This window comes from Eleutherodactylus coqui, chromosome 3 (genome assembly GCF_035609145.1).
Source record: "Eleutherodactylus coqui strain aEleCoq1 chromosome 3, aEleCoq1.hap1, whole genome shotgun sequence".
Classification (NCBI taxonomy): domain Eukaryota; kingdom Metazoa; phylum Chordata; class Amphibia; order Anura; family Eleutherodactylidae; genus Eleutherodactylus; species Eleutherodactylus coqui.
The window spans coordinates 4,662,860-4,677,609 of NC_089839.1; the positions used below are offsets into that span (position 1 = coordinate 4,662,860).

The following is a 14,750-nucleotide window of genomic DNA, read 5'->3' on the forward strand; positions in this document are numbered from 1 at the left end:
TGAGATAGATAGATAGATAGATATGCGATAGATAGATAGATATGAGATAGATAGATAGATAGATAGATAGATAGATAGATAGATAGATAGATAGGAGATAGATAGATAGATAGAAGATAGATAGATAGATAGATAGATAGATAGATAGATAGATAGATAGATAGATAGATAGGAGATAGATAGATAGAAGATAGATAGATAGATATGAGATAGATAGATAGATATGAGATAGATAGATAGATAGGAGATAGATAGATATGAAATAGATAGATAGATAGAAGATAGATAGATATGAGAGATAGATAGATAGATAGATAGATAGATATATATGAGATAGATAGATAGATAGATAGATAGATATGAGATAGATATGAGAGATAGATCGATAGACAGATAGATAGATATGAGATAGATAGATAGATAGGGGATAGATAGATAGATAGATAGATAGATAGATAGATAGATAGATAGATAGGAGATAGATAGATAGATATGAAATAGATAGATAGATAAAGGATAGATAAATATGAGAGATAGATAGATAGATAGATAGATATGAGATATATAGATAGATGTGAGATAGATAGATAGATAGATAGATAGATATGAGAGATAGATAGATAGATAGATAGATAGATAGATAGATAGATAGATAGATAGATAGATATGAGATAGATAGATATGAGATAGATAGATAGATATGAGATAGATAGACAGATAGATAGGGGATAGATAGATAGATAGATAGATAGATAGGAGATAGATAGATATGAGATAGATAGGAGATAGATAGATAGGAGATAGATAGATAGATATGAGAGATAGATAGATAGATATTAGATAGATAGATAGATATGAGACAGATATGAGAGATATATAGATAGATAGATATGAGATAGATAGATAGATAGATAGGAGATAGATAGATACGTAGATATGAAATAGATAGATAGAAGATAGATAGATAGGAGAGAGAGATACATAGATAGATAGATATGAGATATATAGATAGATGTGAGATAGATAGATAGATAGATAGATAGATATGAGATAGATAGATAGGTATGAGATAGATAGATAGATATGAGATAGATAGACAGATAGATAGGGGATAGATAGATAGATAGATAGATAGATAGATAGATAGATAGGAGATAGATAGATATGAGATAGATAGGAGATAGATAGATAGATAGATATGAGATAGATATGAGAGATAGATAGATAGATAGATAGATAGATAGATAGATAGATAGATAGATAGATAGATAGATATGAGATAGATAAATAGATAGATAGATAGGAGATAGATAGAAGAAAGATAGATATGAGATAGATAGATAGACAGATAGATAGGAGATAGATAGATAGATAGGAGATAGATAGATAGATATTTATTAGATAGATAGATAGATAGATAGCAAATAGATAAATAGATAGATAGATGTGAGATAGATAGATAGATAGATAGATATGACATAGATAGATAGATAGATAGATAGATAGATAGATAGATAGGAGATAGATAGATAGATAGGAGATAGATAGATAGATAGATAGATAGATAGATAGATAGAATATAGGCATTCAATGAATATTTGCTTTAGGTTGCATTGATTGGCTGAGCTGCGGCGCTTGGGAACCAATCATAGCTAGCGCTTCCTGAAGGTGGGATTTATGAACCCGCTAACAAGAAAGCGGTGGCTAAAGACTGCAAACAAGTGTGTGGGAGCTTCGGGATTAGAAGTGCGGTGGAGCGGGCAGCGCCCGTTAGGTAATGTATTGTTTTTTTTTAAATGCAGCTAGGGCTTATCTTAGCTAAAACAATAGATTCCCTACTGTAAAGGTTGCATCTCGCATGAATACCAAGATTATGTGAACTGCGATGCAACAGAAAGAAAGGCTCCATTGGGAAACAGGGGCTACAAAACATCCACATCGTGGCAATATTCAACATGCTGTGATTTTTTTTTTCTCGCAATGTAGCAGCCTACAAAACATCACAAATGTGAAGGAACCCGTGAAAACAGCCGGGGCTGCACATACATGTGGTTTATTATACTGTCGCACTGCGAGAAAATCATGCGATTTTAGTTGCCCGTGTGCAAGCGGCCTTAAGGATAAACATCTGTCTGCCTGCCGATGCATGGGAATACACATGATGGTAGTGCCTCTTCAATGAATGGGGCTCAGTGTTACCTTTTAGTGTTGGGGTCCTCGGTTCAAATCTCATCAAGGACAATATCAGCATCGACTTTAAAAAACTCTATACATCTGTTGGAGGGGATGTGGACAGGAGGGATCCCTACTACACATACTTTGGTCATGCCCTCTAATTGCCTCTTATTGGACTAATGTTTACTCATTAATTAACAAAATCTCGACTACCAAAGTCCCTGAACTCCCTGCCACAGCACTACTACTTATAGATCTCGGGGAAAACCCGAAAAAAGACAGTTAATTTGCCAGATACTGATGGGGGCAAAACTCCTTCTAACTAGAAAATGGCGAATCATGGAAATTCCCCACATAAATGATCTAATACAACTTATAGCGGAAACAACTCATATGCAAAATACATGACAGTATGGAACCAATGGTATGACAACTTTACATCTTGATGTCTAAAATTGTTGTTTTTCTCTGTTTTCCTACCCAAACCTCCCTATAAACCCCTACGTTTTCACGCCTCCCCCCCTCCCCTATCTATCCTCCCCCCATGTCCTGCCCTTCCCAAAACTCTTCATAACATGTCTTTCATATGACTCAATACGGTTTCACGCAAAAAATTCGAATGTATTCTACTTTCACTTCTGTAACAATTCTTGTATAAGTGTAATCATACTAATGCATACATGTAAATTCTGACTGTGAAATTCAATAAAAATCTAATGAGAAAAAAAAAAAAACTCTATACAAATGTTGTCCTTGATGGGATTTGAACTTAGAACTCCAGCACTGCAAGGCAGCAGTGCTAACAACTGAGCCACCCCACTTCTTTAGTATGGGATTTTTCAAAGTCCATTCAGATGTTGTCCTTGATGATATTTGAACCTAGGACCCCAGTACTGCAAGGTTACAATACTAACCGCTGAGCCACATTCATTAAAGAACTGCATACATTATGGAAAGGCAGTTTTTCAGTGATTTTCGTCAAAAATCAAGTGGGCTGACCTGATCCAGGCCGATTACGATGAGTAACCTTACTTGGGAGCCCAAAATGAGCTGAATATGTCGTCTGCTCCCCCTAGTGGTGACTGCAGACAGACAGAATTTTATTATCCAAGAAGTGAAAACTATGTAGTAATATCCCATTACCTAATATCTGGTCCATTAGGCCTTAAAGGAGGTTGCCATGAAACAGCAATAAATGTGTCGCTAGCAGGAACCGCTGATGGCGGCCGGATGCCCTCCGGTGGTGCTGACTGTGTGGTCATGTATGTAGGCAAGCTCTCACTACACCCTCCATGATATGACCCTCCATCAGAACAGGCCACGATGGTGACAGAATAGTTAGTGTATGGGACGAGATCTGTCATTATATAGCTCAAGACGGTGGGGTCGGTGAGGAGGATGCGAGGGTCCGGCATGCAGATCTCGTAGCTTATTATATTGCCATTCGGCCTGAGTGGAGGACTCCAAGTGACCTGAAATCAGAAGAATTATGGAGTCAAGTAACATACAGTAAAACAACATGCAAGAAAAATTACATCTGGTAATCATGTTGAGTTACTACAGAAGGAGTTTAGAATTAAGAAATGTTCCACTTCTTCAGAGATGTAACCTCGTGTTCGGGAGCGTCGCCAGCGGACATCACTGTACGGTGCATTATCTCATCTGCCGGTCAGCTCGTAGGCTTCCTTCTCACAGTGTTTTGCCCATGCTGTGGGTTTCTGTCTTGGGGTTCCATCACAGGTGCCAAAAATGGCATGAAAGTCATATTCCGGGCTTTTCTAACTGATGACCTATCCCCGCCCATTAGCTGATTGTCCGGCTTGATGTCACTGCAGCGGGCCAGACGCCATCATTAATGGTGAGAGGAAGCAGGGCTGTTGGGCTTCACTCTCTGAAATCGATGGGACAAAGGGCATTATATCTCCTGCATTATAACTTTCCAAAGCTTCTCTCTGGAAACAGTATGAAGAATGTTTCGGCAAAATACTGTTGCTGTGCCTTTAAGCTGGGATGGCCTGCGACATAGCCAGCGATTTGTTCTGGTCGGGTAGTTCTAGGAGGGGTCTAAGGCCTTCAGTCAGTGTGTACGACGCATTGGGAAAGGGCAAGGAATACGTTTATGGCGGTAGCTACTTGAAACAAACGCTCTACAGACTGGATTTTCACAAAAGGAGTAACAAACTGCTTTTCTGAGGTCCCTCTAAGTGTGTGCATGATCACCAGAGCCAAACACCCATGTCACCTGTGACCAACCCCTATACGGGGGTCTTGAGTTGGTGTTTGGCAGTTTTCGGTTGTTGTACCTCTTGGTTCTGTGAACCGAGAGCAAGGCAGGTGGTTTGGACTCCGCAACCAGAAAGGACGCACACGGGGTGGTCAAGTTAAGAAAAATGTATTTACTACAGGTTAATAAAGGCAAGTTAATGGTAAAAGAACAGGAATAAGGACAAGCACAATACACAGTATAGTTGGAACAATTCAAGTTGGATTTCACAATATATTCCACGTTTACTATGTCCACCTCCACAGCACGGACACTGAAAGAACAATAGTCCCAAAACTATCCCTAACTGACCCTAACTTCACATTTGGGTGCGCACCCCTCTTACCGGTGGTCCGGGTGGACTGCTTACAGTTTGTAGAAGCGCGCGTTGGGGCCCGATGTCGTCCCTTTCTTGTATAGCGAAGCATCCTCTCCTCACGGTTATCACAACATCCGAGGCAATAAGATTCTTCTCAGCAGGCAGGAAAACAAAATGGATGAAATGGGATCCAACAGCAAGTAGCTCAGCACACTGACAGTCCTGCAGAATCCATACACCGCGGGGTGATATAAGCCAGGGGTTGTGCAGTTACCGTCCGGTACTCAACAGCACTGCCAGTCTTTAGCTTTGGCGGCAATGTCCACAGCCACAATGTCAGTATTACTGGTTAGCCACTGGGCACAGTCCTTTCAGCATGGCTCCACTGAACATACTGTCTCTTTACACTCTGTCTGCCTCTGGACTGAATTACACACAGGTTAGCTGCACAGGAAAGTCCTCTAAGATCTCCACACACTCTCAATGCAGCACAGACACTTGGTTCTCTCTCTGCAAAGATGGCTGCTGCTCTCTGTGTGTCGTCACCTCCTGCTTCCTTCTCATACTGGCAGGCTGACCTCATAGGGGTGAGTCCCTCCAGCATCACATTCCCAGTGCAGGGGCTGCTGACCAGAATCACAGAAACACATATATACTCAACTTTAACACAGTATAAACAAATGGAACTTGGCACATCATTGGGCTGTGTATTAGGACAAGTATATGCACAGAAGCAGCACTCCTATTGCCATAAGGCTGGGACACAGTCTGTATATTACATATTCCCCCCCACTTTAAGATTGGCAGTCCCTGCCAATGACTGAATATCCAGAGGGTTGTACTTTTATACACAAAGTGGTAGTGTACCGTTGTATGGCAGGCCAAACAAATTCATCCTGCAAATACCGAACAGGGGGGGGGGTGCCAGTATTTGTCCTAGTGGTCCGTCTGAGGACCTGTGAAATACTCTGGGGCACTTCAGCCATGGGCTGAGAAGTACTAGCAGACTCCGCACCAGTGGGGGCACAGGCTGGAGGCTCAGTAGTCACCGGTGGAACATCCTCAGGAGCAAGGATCGGCCAGCAATCATCCTCATCGTCATAGGCCCATTCCACACCACCAGTCTCTGACTGTGGGAGCTCGTTGACGTTGGTAGTTCTGGTACAATTTGTTTCTTCAGAATGACATAGGCGCAGCATATTTCTGTGAAGTACTCGAACACAATCAGCTCCTTCCTTCTGGACTTGGTACACTGGCCCATTGGCATACTTGCGGCAAACAACACGATATGGCACAGCCTCCCATCTGCTTTCCAGCTTCCCTTGGGACTTCTTGACACGCACCAGAACCAGGTCGCCTGGCTGCAATGGTGCTTCTTGCACTGGGGTCTTATCAGAATGAGAATGCTCTCGTAGACGCTGCCGCACCAATCGATGGATCGTCTCAAGTCTCTGCCCATGTGCTCGTACCCAGGAGTTTGGATCCCTTGGAGGGAACCCATCCACATCAGTCAGCTATAATTCTCCCATACTTCGCCCAGAACGCCCAAAGAAGAGAGTATAAGGGGAGTACCCCGTTGTAGAATGGACCTGATTATTATAGGCCCAGACCATCTCAGACAAGAACTGAGGCCATTGTAACTTCTTGTCTTCCACCAGCGTCCGCAGCATCTGTAGCAGAGTTCTGTTGAATCTTTTACAAGCCCCGTTCCCTTGCGGATGGTATGGAGTTGTGTGCGACTTCTCTATTCCATAGATACGTTGAACTTCCTTCATTACATGGCCCTCAAAGCAGGCTCCCTGATCGGAGTGGATGCGTTGAGGACACCCATACACTCGAATGAAATCTTGACACAGAGCCCGAGCTGCTGACTCAGCTGTCTGGTCCTTGGTGGCGGTTACCACTGCAAATTTGGTGAAGTGGTCCACCATTACGAGGCAATACTGATGCCCGCTGTTGGATGGGCCCACCATTAGATAGTCTATCATGACGATTTCCAAAGGTTCCTGGGTCACTATGGTTTGCAAGGGAGCCCTCTGTTCTATTGCCTTATGGATCTCACAAGTTCGACAGCTGCGGCATACTTCTTCAACCATTTGACGGAGACCATGGCAGTAAATCAGACGCTGCAACCAACTAAAGGTCTTCTCGTGACCAAAGTGACCATTCTTGTTATGAGCCTCCATCACCAATGAGCGAGCCAGTTCACTAGGCACCACAATTTGGTATTGAACGTCGATTTCAGAAGGTAGATAAACCTTTCGGCATAGAACTCCATTTTTCATCTCCAACTTCTCCCACTGACTCAGAACCGATAATATCTCCCGTGTCAGTCGTTCTCTTTCCTCTCTACAGGGCTTCTTGCCTTCCTCAACAAACTTGATCATCCGTGCCAGCCCCTCATGGGCCTGCTGCATCTGTGCCCATTCCTGTCTTGAGGGACCAAAGAAAGGAGCCACTTCAGTCCCTTCCTTTTCACACTGATTAGCGGTGGCCAAGGCCTGTGAAAATCTGCTGAAGTCAGGCACCTCCACATGCTCTAACTCGTGATCCACATCTCCTGTGGGGGTCTGGGTAGTTACCCTAGAAAGTCCATCAGCATTCTGGTTCTCTGTCTTGGACCGATACTTAATGTGATAATTGAACTTAGACATTCGGGCTATCCACCTCTGCTCTAAAGCCCCAAGCTTGGCATTTTCCAGATGAGCTAATGGGTTGTTCTCAGTCAGTACTAAAACTTCAGCCCCAGTCAAGTATTCAGAGAATTTCTCAGTCATGGCCCATACCAGTGCCAACAGCTCCAACTTAAATGAACTATAATTCTCAGGATTTCTTTCAGAATCCCGCAAAGACCGGCTGGCGTATGCTATAACCCGTTCCTGGCCATCCTGAACCTGGGAAAGCACTGCTCCGAGGCCATACAGGCTTGCATCCGTATATAGCTGGAACGGTAACTGGTAATCAGCGTACGCCAAGATTGGGGTCGTTGTCAGAGCATCCTTCAATTCCCGGAAGGCTTTTTCCTGTTCAGTTCCCCATTTCACAGGCCGGTTCTTCGGACCACCGGATGTGCCCCGTAGGAGGGCATTTAGTGGTGCTTCTACCCTGGCAAAATCCTTAATAAACCGTCGATAGTAACCGGCTACTCCAAGAAACGCCCTTACTTCTCGCAGGGTAGTTGGTGTCGGCCAATCCTGAATAGCCGCTATCTTGTCCCTCGACGGTCTCACCCCTTCTCCTGATACGCGATGACCCAAGTAATCAATTTCAGATTGGAACAACCGACATTTGCTGGGTTTTAATTTGAGCCCGTGTTCCCGCAATCGTCGAAATACTTGACCCAGTTGGTAGAGATGGTCTTCAAAGGTTGCAGAATACACTATAATGTCATCCAAGTAGATGAGAGTGAACTCAAAGTTGAAGTCACCGAGACATTTCTCCATCAATCTCTGGAACGTTCCGGGTGCATTTGTCAGCCCGAAGGGCATCCGGTTAAATTCATATAGTCCCATGGGCAAGATGAAAGCTGTCTTCTCCTTGTCTTTCTCAGCCATCGGCACCTGCCAATACCCACTAGCCAGATCTAGTGAGGAGAAGTACCAAGCTCTCCCTAGCGGTGAGAGGGACTCCTCAATCCGGGGTAAGGGGTAGGAATCTCTCACGGTGCAGGCATTTAACTTCCGATAGTCTACACAAAACCGAAGAGACCCATCTTTTTTTTTACTAACACCACTGGAGCTGCCCAGGGACTTTGGCTTTCTCGGATGATCCCACCTTGCAGCATCTTAGTCAACAGTTCTTTCACTTCCTGATACAACCGTGGAGAAATTTGTCAGTAGCGCTCTCTAATTGGAGGGGTGTCTCCTGTGGGAATCTCATGGCAGACCCCAGTTGTACATCCAAAATCTTCAGCGTAACGCGTGAAAGTGGCTCTGTTTTCCCACAACAGCTCATTTATCTTCTGGACCTGTTTTGGAGAACACGAATAAGTCTCCATCTTCATCTGTTCTCGAATTGCACAGCCATTCCATTCAGAGGAGGGACCCTCATCTTCTCCCATAGACACGGTTATGGTCCACTCATCTCTTTCAGCCGGCTTCAGATGCATCGGCGTTACCCCCTTTACTTCTTCCGGAGTTACATAGATGTTAGCCAGCATCCTTCCTGGTGTCAGATCTACACTCTGGTCCCGGGTGTTTACACATCGGAGTGGTACTCTCCCATTGCGAACTATTGCCAAGGAACGGGCTACTAGCGGATCAACACCTCCTTGGGCTGCCGGCAGTGGTTCTACCAAGACAGCTATGCCTTCTAATTTCCGACAGGTGCCTACAGGCATGGACACTATCATCTCCCGACGGGGTGGCAGTGTAACTTTTGTATGCATAGGGACAGAAATTCGTGCCAGAGGACGATGTGCATCCGAGCTTTCCTGTAAGCCACATATCCGGATCAGCCGCTGGAACGCTGCTCGAGTAGGCCGATGGGTGGTAGTTTGTTTCCAATAACCATGACCTTTCTTTTCAAAGAGGATCTGATCCAATTCTTTTAGCACATTCATCCCCCAAATGGCAGGGGCCTTTACTTCATGTGGCTCCTGTACCACCACAATGCCTTTCTTACCTAGATCTTGACCACATAACCGGACATTCATCCAGGTCACTCCCACTACTGGGACTGGTAACTGGTTGGCTGCGACCACTCGTACGAATGTATGGGGATCATATTTCACATGTTGTCGGAAGTACCGTTCATAACAATCTCTACTCAGAGTCGTTACTTGAGAACCCGTGTCAATCATCCCGATAACCGGAATACCTTCTAATTCCATTTGGATGACAGGACTTGCAGCAATTAGGTCATCATCAGGGCATTTTCCCCACATAATCTCCTTCTCAGTCTCCCCTACTCCGTGCCCTACAACAGCAGGGGACCTTAGTTTAACGGCAGTCTCTCATAAGCTTGTCGCTGGTCTGGACATCTGGCAGCAACGTGGCCCATCCGTTCACACTCCCAGCAGCGTATTTCCCGTCGTTCTGGACATCGATTTCAGCCCCTTCGGTAAGCCCCTTCGGTTTCTCCTGAGCGCTGTACTACATTATTGGGACCCCTTCGGTAGGTCCTGTTCTCATCCCTCCAGCGGGGTTGTGGGTGGTTCTGACCTTCTTGGTGTGGACGGCCCACTCCTTCATCTCTAGTTCTCTGGAAGTCTGCAATTCTCATAGAGTTTTCATCACAACAGGTTTGCAAGCGTTCCATTTGCTCTTGCAATTTCTGCATTACTGTTAGAATTTCTTTAGCTGGCACTCTTTCTACTGTTTCTAGGCTTGAGCTAGCCCCCTGCGACAAAGTAACTCCAACTGCGGTCTGGGGCTTTGGGACAATACTATTGGCACGTGAGATGGCCTCTACCTGCACGTCATGAAATTTAGCATTAGTCTCTCGTCGTATAAAGTCCTGCATAGCAACAGTCAAACTGCCGTCGCGGATCCCCAGAACAAACTGGTCACGGAGAGTCCGATCAGGGTTACAGAAGGCCGGTGAGCCTCTTTCCTTTCCTTGAATATCTCGGATCAGTTCTTGTAGGGCATTTGCATATTGGGGGAGGCTTTCATTCTCCTGTTGCACTCTCTGGAAGAATCGAGTCTGCAGGGATCACAGCAATGCTGTTTCTCCATAGATGGTTTCTAGAATCTGTACCACTTGCTCAAATGTCTGCCTTTGATCTAATGGCCTTAATATCACTGTGGTCTTAGCATCACCTTGTAACGTCAATATTGCTAGCTCTACTAGTACTTCTGGTGCGGTCTGGTACATTCGCTGGACCATTCTTATCTGCTCCACCCACATACTCACAGACATATTATTGCCATCAAATTTAACTAGCTGACTCACTATAGCCCCTGCTGGCATTCCTCCTCTGGCACCATCCCCTCTAACTGGTGCGTTGCCGTCCATTCTGGAAAGCGGATCCTGCCGATTACGCCTATTTGTGAACCGAGAGCAAGGCAGGTGGTTTGGACTCCGCAACCAGAAAGGACGCACACGGGGTGGTCAAGTTAAGAAAAATGTATTTACTACAGGTTAATAACGGCAAATTAATGGTAAAAGAACAGGAATAAGGACAAGCACAATACACAGTATAGTTTGAGCAATTCAAGTTAGATTTCACAATATATTCCACGTTTACTATGTCCACCTCCACAGCACGGACACTGAAAGAACAATAGTCCCAAAACTATCCCTAACTGACCCTAACTTCACATTTGGGTGCGCACCCCTCTTACCAGTGGTCCGGGTGGACTGCTTACAGTGTGTAAAAGCGCTCGTTGGGGCCCAATGTCGTCCCTTTCTTGTATAGTGAAGCGTCCTCTCCTCACGGTTATCACAACATCCGAGGCAATAAGATTCTTCTCAGCAGGCAGGAAAACAAAATGGATGAAAAGGGATCCAACAGCAAGTAGCTCAGCACCCTGACAGTCCTGCAGAATCCATACACCGCAGTGTGATATAAGCCAGGGGTTGTGCTGTTACCGTCCGGTACTCAACAGCACTGCCAGTCTTTAGCTTTGGTGGCAATGTCCACAGCCACAATGTCAGTATTACTGGTTAGCCACTGGGCAGAGTCCTTTCAGCATGACTCCACTGAACATTCTGTCTCTTTATACTCTGTCTGCCTCTGGACTGAATTACACACAGGTTAGCTGCACAGGAAAGTCCTCTAAGATCTCCACACACTCTCAATGCAGCACAGACACTTGGTTCTCTCTCTGCAAAGATGGCTGCTGCTCTCTCTGTGTCGTCACATCCTGCTTCCTTCTCATACTGGGTCTGCAGACAGGCAGGCTGACCTCATAGGGGTGTGTCCCTCCAGCATCACATTCCCAGTGCAGGGGCTGCTGACCAGAATCACAGAAACACATATACACTCAACTTTAACACAGTATAAACAAATGAAACTTGGCACATCATTGGGCTGTATATTAGGACACGTATATGCACAGAAGCAGCACTCCTATTGCCATAAGGCTGGGACACAGTCTGTATATTACAGTTCAGTAGACATTGGCAGCATCTGAGAATGTGGTCAATGTTGGTTTAACGAGAGAACCACATCGCCTCTCCTTGCGCTGCACCCCGCGCCAACTTCATCACCACTTGGTGGCAATAACATGGTCTGTAGTCTCAGGCTAATGAAGGTTTCTTCTAAAGGAGCCTAGGGGACTCCTTCCTCCCGAAGACATGCTGGTCATCACTATGCCACCTTTAGTGAAGGAGGCCCAGAGCCCTGAGGAGACTGACCCACCGAATATGGGGACACTATGTAAGAGCCATAAGAGCCCTGTGTAAGACTCTCAGAGGGATTCAGAACTTCAGGGGAACCATTAGGGTTCAGCGCTTGACATTCCAGCACACAATGGGGCAACTATTGGTCTCTGTTCTAGTTTTCTATTATATTCCATCCATGGATGTCGTTTCGGGATTTTAAAAAGCACCCTGACAGGATTCCTGGATGGAGATAGAAATATGATGTCCGCAGAGCCTAAGGTGTATTGCTGCGTGTGTGCGAGTCAAGAAGTGTGCGTGACAACGTGGATAGATGTTTGGAGCATCTTCACTAAATCCGGCACCATAATTTTAAAAACATCCATGTAGTACAAAGAAGCGACACATCAGTCGGCCATTGTATGCTGTTTTTGAAGGATGTTTTTTCCACTGGTAGTGAACATATTAGGCCGGGGCCACAGTCCGACTTTTGGCTGCCTGCAACAGGGATTACGAGAGCAGAAATTGTTGTATAGTTCTGTGACTTCACACTATCACTGAAATTAATGGCTTCATGGTCTGCCTTGCAAGTTGCCTCAATCCACACTGACTACAAAAAATCCACTAAGGCTGGAATTTTTTTGTGACCTGTGGGTTGAGGCAACTTGCGAGTTGCAGAATGACACCATTGACCTGAATGAAAGTACAAGTTCTCAGGACTACACAGCAGTGTTTGGTTGCACAAACCTTGTCGTAGTTAAAAGTCACTGGATAGCCCAAGCCTAATTCTTATAGGGGAAAATGCAAGCTTATTTGTGGTACCGTATGTTCACCATAAGCTTGATTCTGGTACTGGATCTATGTAGTAAGCTCAGTTCTGGCATCATCTCTCTGTAGAAAGCTTGGTTGTGGTATTGTCTCTATGTAGCTTGTCAGATTATCTTAGAACTTTACACTAATCGTTGAGCCCCACAATTTTGTAGCCTTAAACCACCACTGGTTGCAGATATTGAAAAAATAACTGCATCTATCAACTTCTGATTAAATTCTACCGTTAAATCATGTAGCGCATGCCCCCCTTTCCATTGACGTTTCTTGGGCTGAATCCAAGATGGCTACCCAACAAGATGTCCGACAGGCATCACCATAGTGCCAAAAGGTTTCCCCCCACCCATCTAAGTGTTCTACAAAGTCTCTTACTTGTATTTATTTTTGTTTAGAAGATATTCTGGGTGGCCCTGACTAATAAATCACCCAGTTTAAAGAAGCTGGCACCCGTTATTACATTCGTCATACTTGTGCCCATAGATGGATATATAGAGAAATAGATAGATAGATATCAGATAGATAGATAGATAGATAGATATGAGATAGATAGATAGATAGATAGATAGATAGATAGATAGATAGATAGCTATTCGGGGAATAAAAGAATGCAGGCTATCTGTAAGCATAAAGATGGTTAGGGAACACTTAGCTAATTTAAATGAATTCAAGTCTCAAGGTCCAGATGAATTACATCCTAGGATACGAAAGGAAGCAGCGGAGGTAATTCCTGAACCACTTGCCATAATCTGCGACAATTCCTGGAGAACAGGAGAAATCCCAGAAGATTGGAAAAGGGCAAATGTTGTCCCTATCTTCAAAAAAGGGAAGAAGGTGGACCCAGGAAACTACAGGCCTGTGAGCCTGACTTCTATACCGGGAAAGATGTTTCAACAAATTATTAAACAGCATGTATGCAAGTACTTGGATGAGAATGGAGTAATTAACCAGAGCCAGCATGGGTTTGTAACAAGCAAGTCATGCCACACTAATCTAATTTCCTTCTATGACAGAATCCTTGATTGGGTTGATTAGGGAAATGCGGTGGATATAGTATATCTTGACCTTAGTAAGGCATTTGACAAAGTATCTCATACCAGACTTATTGGGAAAATGACCAAATCTGGGATTGACAAGGCAACTGTTAGGCGGATTCACATCTGGCTGAGTGATCAAAGAGTGGTCATAAATGGCTGCACATCCAAGTGGAAGAATGTATCAAGTGGGGACCACAAGGCTCTGTCCTGGGCCCAGTGTTGGTCAACATTTATATAAATGATCTGGAGGAGGGAATTGTGGGAAACTGATTACATTTGCTGATGACACAAAGCTAGGAGGGATAGCTAACACTAGGGAACAGAAAGAGAGGATTCAAAAAGATCTAGAAAAGCTTGAACAGTGGGCAGCGACTAACAGAAAGGTATTTATTTAACAAGGAGAAATGCAATCCTATATCTGGGCAAGAACAATAAAAAAAGCACATACAGAAGGGGAGGAATTGGGCTAAGTAGCAGCACATGTGAAAAAGACTTGGGTATACTAATAGACCATGGACTGAACATGAGTCAGCAATGTGATGCAGCAGCAAAAAGGCAAACACAATTCTGGGATGTACTAAGAAAAGCATAGAGTCTAGATCACGTAAGGTCATTATCCCCCTCTACTCTTCCTTAGTCAGACCTCATCTGGAATACTGGGGCCAGTTCTGGGCACCGCACTTTATACAAGACATAGACAAACTGGAGCAAGTTCAGAGAAGAGTTACCAAGATGGTGAGCGATCAGCAAATCATGTCCTATGAGGAACAGGTAAAGGATCTGGGAATGTTTAGCTTGCAGAAGACTTAATAGCAGCCTACAAATATCTGAAGGGCTGTCACAGTGCAGAGGGATAGATATGAGA

At 44.4% G+C, this 14,750-nt stretch overlaps 1 protein-coding gene across 1 annotated transcript in view; it reads right to left on the reverse strand.

Annotated features, from left to right (window-relative positions):
• Positions 1–14,750, reverse strand: part of USH2A (usherin) — a 903,954-nt gene that overhangs the window by 306,443 nt on the left and 582,761 nt on the right. Inside the window, exon 40 of the mRNA XM_066594449.1 lies at positions 3,319–3,647. Within this exon, the coding sequence (XP_066450546.1) occupies positions 3,319–3,647 (329 nt within the window). The remainder of the gene's footprint in view (positions 1–3,318; positions 3,648–14,750) is intronic.